Raw genomic sequence first — 7,036 nt, forward strand, 5'->3', positions numbered from 1 at the left:
ATTCAACTCGATTGGATGACATTACTATATGAAAAACATATTTTAAAATGATTAGGAGATACCACACTATCATGGGTTATATAATGGCATGTATAGCTAAGCTCGTATATGCTATGTTAGTATGAGAATTAACTAAACCGTAGCTCTGATACCAATAAATGTAACACCCCTAACCAATAACCGTCAATGGAACGGAGTTATAGAACATTACCAGAGTTTACAGACCAAGTACAAACATTTCATATCATTTCTCATTCATATCAGAAATCAATTAAAATCAATCATATTGTTCCTTATGTGAGCCCTCGAGGCTCAAAATACGCATTAGAAATAAGTTGAGACTAATCTGAGCAGTCAAAGAATTTTTCGCAAAATTTTCAAATTTTTCCAAAGTGCAGGGGACACACGCCCGTGTGGCTAGGCCATGTGTCTCACATGATCAAGAGACACGCCGGTGTCTCAGACCGTGTGGGTATTCTAAATAGGGACACACGGTCGTGTCCCAGCCCATATCCATACCCGTGTAACTGTCTAACTTAGATCACACAGCCAAGCTGCACACCCGTGTGCTAGGCCATATGAGCATACTGACTTGCATTAATTAGGTGTAGGGGTCACACGGCTAAGCCACACGCTCGTGTGCTAGGCTGTGTGGATGATTTTGAGCATTCTGTTTCTCAACTTTTAAGATGTAGGGGACACACAACCAGATCATACGCCCATGTCTAGGCCTTGTGTCACACACGGCTGAGACACAGGTCGTGTCTCTGCCCGTGTGGACGAAAATAAGCCATTTACAAGACCACTTTTCTCACCCAATTTATCTTCTACCTACACCAACACTTTAACACATTTACAAGGTAATACCAATCATTCCAATCAAGCCAAAACCAAGTTTCATACATATTATATCACCTCATATTTTCAAGCATTCAATTTCACCTGATTGACCTAATTCACATCAATGTATATCTTATCAATTATACTTACATAAATCAATTAATAATAAACCTATATGATTCCCATCATTCAACCAAATCAAAGGCTCATCAAACATATTAAGACCATATATAAACAATCAAAATATGTCATTTACAAGTCATTCCAATGACTAGTTACAACCAAACATTTACACTGCCGTCATTGGGCATATTTAGCCTATACATGCCATTAAACCAAAAATATTTTGCTATATATATACCGAAAAGTCTGAGGGATAGTTGGATGTAGCTCTATCCCGCTTCTAACTGTTACGAGCTTCCTAATACTATAAAACAAATGAAATAAAACCAAGTAAGCATTTAATACTTAGTAAGTTCATATAATGGGAATTTAACTTACCATTCATTTTCATTAAAATAAACATGCAAGAGAATCCAAGAAATTTAGCTAATAGCTTAAACACACAACTTCATCAAACATGTTAGCCATTTATTTCACATGCATAACAAGAATCATGTACGAGCTCATCAATGTCAAGTTTCCATGTATTTCGTGAATATGCAGGTAACATTTCACTTTGAAATCATTTATTTTCTCATGTATAGATTGTGCCCGTTGAATCATTAAAAATATCGATGGATACTCGGGCAGTACACACGAAGTGTACAAATCTGTAATCTGTCAATTCATATTAGGTAATGCTGCGTAACCCTTTTTCGGCGACGAATATGGGTTAAGGGTGTTACAAAAGTCAATAATAGTGGACCAAAAATTTTCCACTTTCTATTTGCTGATAATAGTATTATTTGTTAGGAGGCTTCAGAGAGGGGGCACATGTGCTTAAGAGGATTTTCAAAGAGTACGAAGAGGTGTTAGGTCAATGTCTAAATTATGAAAAGTCTACATCTTTTTATAGTACAAATACTTCTAATCAGGTTAGAAATTCTGTTATGCAAGTTCTAAATGTTAGGAGCTCTATGAATCCTGAAAAAGATATATTGGATTGCTTAATATGGTTGGTTGGGGTAAAAAGTTGGCTTTCTAGATTCTAAAAGATCAAATGAGACAAAAAATCAATAGTTGGAGTTCTAAATATTTATTACAATGGGGGAAAGAGGTTTTCATAAAATATGTTCTCCAAGCAATCCCAACTTATTCGATGGTTTGTTTTTTGTTGCCAAGGTCATTGTGTCAAGAGATAGAGGATATATGTGCAAATTTCTGGTAAAGGAAAGGACCGGGGTTCACTAGTGTGAATGGAAACACTTATGTGTCTCAAAGGAGAACGGGGGTTTGGGTTTTTGTAGTTTTGCTCAATTTAATTTGTCCTTACTTGCCAAGCAGGGATGGAGATTGTTAAATTATCCAAATTTGTTAATTGTGTGTACTTTGAAAGCAAAATATTTCAGACTGATTTCTTGAGTTCAAGGTTAGGAAATATACATTCTTTTACCTGGAAGAGTATTTGGGCAGCAAAGGGAGTTCTTTAAGATGGCTTGTGTTGGCATGTGGGTACTGGAACCAAGATTTATGTCCGTGATTCAGCATGGATACCAGGTGCTGAAAATTGCAGAATATTAGATGGTGAGAGATACCATGAATCTTTAAAGTGAGTGATGATAAGTCATCATTATATGATTATTTTGGACTATATCTTACTTACATTTGCTTGGTTTCCCGATATTTTTTATATGTTTTAAATTCATTTTAGTGATTTGACTTTTTTTGTTTGTATTGTAAATATTGTGTATTTTTAGTGTTTTTCATGTATTTAGTTTTAATAAAGTATTACATATAGAATTTGCAGGTAAAGCAGGTTTGGAAAGAATACATGGAACCATAAGATTAAATGCACTAAGCCTAAAGTTGATCCAATATGATGAGTGAAAGTTCAAAGCTCAATGTTTAAAAATTTGTTGGAACACTTTTCGATCATGTCTCGAGCTTCGTGACTCCATTTTAGGTGTACCTTATGTCGTCGGAAAGGGTTTTTGAAGATCTATTCAAATATTGGAACACCAACACCAAAATGCATCAGGAAGAGACATTAACACAATTGGCTCATATCTCCTAACACGATTGGAGTTTGGAGTTCGAAATTTTTACATCATATAAACAAAATGCAAACTATCAATCATCTCTCTTGGACTTTTCCCATTGAGAGACGTCAACTTGGACAAAAGGAGTCATCTTTAACATGTGAAAAATGACTCAAAAGATGACGAAGTAGGCTTAGAAATTCCTTTGTATTGTCATTTTCCTCTTCACAAATCTCTATAAATAGCCTTTGGTTTCAGCATAGGAGGGACCCACTTACACAATCTAATATTATTTAAAATCGATATTTTTTTCAAATCATATCCACTTTGATACACATATTTACTTGCATATTGAATTAATTTGTATATGATTCATTTTTAAACTCTAAATTTAACTTTTATAATTAATTAAAAACGATAAAGGATTATAATTTAACTCTAAATTTAACTTTTATTGATAAGTACTAAAGAAACAATAATAAAAGATTATAATTCAAAACTAATTATTACTAATAGAAGCTCAAGCGTATTTAGAGAAACTAGCAGATAGCTAAATGGATGCTTTAGTTTGCTTCAATTAGGTGGTGGGAAAAAGATGGCATCATTGGTCCTCTTGGAGCGGAAAAGTTTCTCTGTCTCAGCAGGAACCTTGAATGCTGCTTGAAGAACTTCTGGTGATATAGCCTTCCATGCCCCAATGCTTCCAGCCAAGTGGGTGAACATAGGGCTGGAAATCAAACCCACAACATGTTAAGCTTCACAATCTGCATATTAATGGAGTTTTAATAGATTTCAAAGTCTTGGAGCTTACTTTGGGGTGGTGATGATTGAGAACCATGACAAACCACCTGGATCAGCAATCTTTGAAACAACAAAGAACCTTGGCACAATCAACAGATTACCTGCTTTCACAATGGTTTCCAGGACCCATTTTCCGTCCACACCCACCACTTGGAGACGACCGCTGCCCTTAACAATGTACGTTACCTGCAAGGCTGAATCACAAGAAAAGCCAGGGGAGCACATTGCATTACCTTCCAACCTAACGAGATCGGCCCCGAGACCAACCTGACCCACCAAAGGGAGGTTTTGGGTGTTCAAGAGCACGACATTGCCAGCGTTTTTGATATCGGTATCTAACGGAGCTTCCTCGCAGTTCAAGGCCATTCCTTTGCGGTGATCCGGCTTCGGTTCAGGCATCTTAACATTGGCATCAAGCTTGACAATGCCTTTGCCTTTTTGGTTTCCAATTAAGGCTTTGGCAATGTCATCATCCACATCCCATGCCCTTTCCACAAAATCAGTTGTGAAGCCAGTGAAGATGCCGTTGGAGCCAGTCAAGAAGAAATCAGTGAACTGACCAGGTTTATGGCCTTTTGAGGTATCTCCCATGAAAAGGACCACCAACTCAGTGTCCTCCTTGTTGTACCACCAGGTGATAACACCAAATGGAAGAGCAATTGCATCACCCTTCTTGATTGCAATCACTTTCTCCTCAGATTCAGGGAGAATAATCCCAGCAACACCAGCTCCTATATTTAGAGATCAACACAATCGATTTAATTGCAAATTGAAATTCCAATCAAAACGACATGCTGTCATTGATCGATAATTGTTCCATCTTTGGAACTTGAAGAGCAAAGATTGGATTGATGTGAAACCAACGTTTCTTTTTTGGAAAAAGAAAAGTTGGGTCTTTTTCTACATCAAATAAAAGCAACACAGAAAAGAACAAAAGAATCACACATACAAAGCTTAAAGAAAACAAGATCAATTGGTAAACACAAACACATAAAGACCCTAAAAGAATCACAAGAAGGAATCAAATTTGCAGCCAAACCCCAAACATCATAACAAAGCTTAACGATATACCACACTGAATAACATAAACCAAAAAAGAAAGGGAAAAAAAAGATTTTGAGCATATCCCAACTCTGATCATATATCATAAAATTCAACAAAACTGAAAAAGGACAAAAACCTAGAAACACAAAACGGAAAAAAGGAGATGAATTTGTGAGAATAATAATAATACCTTGAAGGACATAAGCGACCATGGAAGAATCAGAGTAACGAGGGAGGGCAAAGCCATTCTTTTCAAGGGCCAGCTTCGCTGCACCAATGTTGCCTTCACGCAGCATAGGGAGTTCATTGGGGCACCAAGAGTAGTAGCTTCCACCATCGTCACCGTACACTTTCTTAGCCAACTTTGGAGAAAGATCAAGCTCCATTTTCTCGATTTCACAGAAAAACTAAAACCCAAAATCCCAGAATGAAAGAACTGAAGCAGTGGAAGTAGTGAATTATTGAGTTGTGATTAAAGGATATTTATAGCCGTGAGATGAAAGATATTTGATTTTAGCTTGATCGTCCATATCCAGAGTCCAATATATTTTGAAGTTTTAAAAAGATATCATTCTGTTGTCATTTGTTAACAAACAAGGAAATCAAACGTTAACAAAAATGGAAAGGGGAGTTTTTTTTTTTTCTTAACCAAGGTATTCAATGGAGTGATTTATGTCGCTGACGAATTTTAAAATTATATATACATAATATGATAATCGAAATTTTTTATTATTGTTAAGATAAAAGAGACCTTATTATTTCACTTAATCCTGTAATTGTAAAAAAAAAAGCTATATAATTAGAAATGACAATATTTTAAAATAAATTATAATAAATATGAACATTATTTTTTATTTAGTTTTTTGGTGATCAATATATACGTTTATTAATTGAGTTTCCTATACCTTACCATTTTGGTAATATGGAAATTATTATTACATCAATAAAAAGTAATTAAATCAAGATTTTGAATTAATATATACTAAGGGTTAAAGTTGAACAATAATATGGATATTAAATAGAAAAATAATCGTTTATTTTAATTAAGATTTATAATTAATAAATAATAAGCTTTATACACCAAAAATATTACTTATTACTTACTGTGTGATGCTGGTTTTGAATTCTTCTCATTCTTTAGTGTTATAAAATGCTTGTTGAAAAAATACAATAAAAATTAAATTTATCCTTTAAATAAATTATTATTAGAATATATGTAAGAAAAAAATTTAGATCAAAGCAAAATTATAGTTTCTTTTATTCTTATCAAATATAAAAAATAAGGGTTTTTACCTATATAATATAAAATTAAAAAAAATATTGAAATGACATGTTTCAAAAATTATGTATCAAAATGGTACATTCAAAGAGGGAGGTGGAGGGTGGTGCATAGGCGGCACCACCTTAGGATTCTGACAAAATTCATTAAAAAAATTATTTTAGTAGTGGTGCCAAAGTAATAGGCTATGGTGCTTGTAGACGAAACTTTTCTACAAGTTTCTAGTTTCGACAGATTCCATCAAATTTACTGAAATGGAACTCGTAGACGTTGAAGACGTGGAGACAATAATCGCTCTTTATTGTGGAATTTGGAGTGACCAAAATACACCGATTCACTTAGTTGTTGAGTTAGTTGGTGTGGAGCCAACTGAAGATTTAACTGCATATGGTGAAGAACATGGAGCTCAAGAACCGTATATGGTGGCTCCAATATCGTATGTTGATAGTGAATCGATCTTAATGTTGCACCCGATATTAATGTGGTTGGTGATGATGGATACGAGAGTAGTGATCATTGTTATCAAAAGGTCGATAGTGATAGTGATTCCGATGTGGACGAGGTCCCTGATGATATTGACGATGAAGATGTGAATGACGATGGAAACATTAACGCGTTTTCAGTTGGGAATCAAATTCAGCGTATTATGATACACAATAATCCTAGGCCACACATGTCGCTCATAGACCCCAACGCGGCGTACGTAGTCGAGTTTTCGAAGTACCCTAAAATACTACCTGCTCATCGGCTGGCCGTAAATTTCGATCCTGAGGAGTTGTTCGTAGGCTAGTGATTCAAAAGTAAGGAAGTGTGTGTATTTGCTATTAAGCTGTATAGCATGAATATATCAGTAGACTACAATGTCGCAGTGTCTAAACCGACATTATATATTGGGAAATGTTGGAAGTCAGCAGAAGGCTGCAATTGGCGG

At 35.1% G+C, this 7,036-nt stretch overlaps 1 protein-coding gene across 1 annotated transcript; it reads right to left on the bottom strand.

Moving 5' to 3' along the window:
- Window positions 1-3,412: 3,412 nt before the first annotated feature.
- On the bottom strand, window positions 3,413-5,498 carry LOC107912923 (glutelin type-B 5). The gene is made up of 3 exons (XM_016841309.2): window positions 5,017-5,498; window positions 3,793-4,513; window positions 3,413-3,708 (listed from the first exon to the last, which is right to left on the bottom strand). Exons 1-3 carry the CDS (start codon window positions 5,210-5,212, stop codon window positions 3,555-3,557), a joined length of 1,071 nt encoding a protein of 356 aa, XP_016696798.2. The 5' UTR covers window positions 5,213-5,498; the 3' UTR covers window positions 3,413-3,554.
- Window positions 5,499-7,036: the final 1,538 nt, after the last annotated feature.

The sequence above is a fragment of the Gossypium hirsutum genome, chromosome A13 (assembly GCF_007990345.1).
Source record: "Gossypium hirsutum isolate 1008001.06 chromosome A13, Gossypium_hirsutum_v2.1, whole genome shotgun sequence".
Lineage (NCBI taxonomy): Eukaryota > Viridiplantae > Streptophyta > Magnoliopsida > Malvales > Malvaceae > Gossypium > Gossypium hirsutum.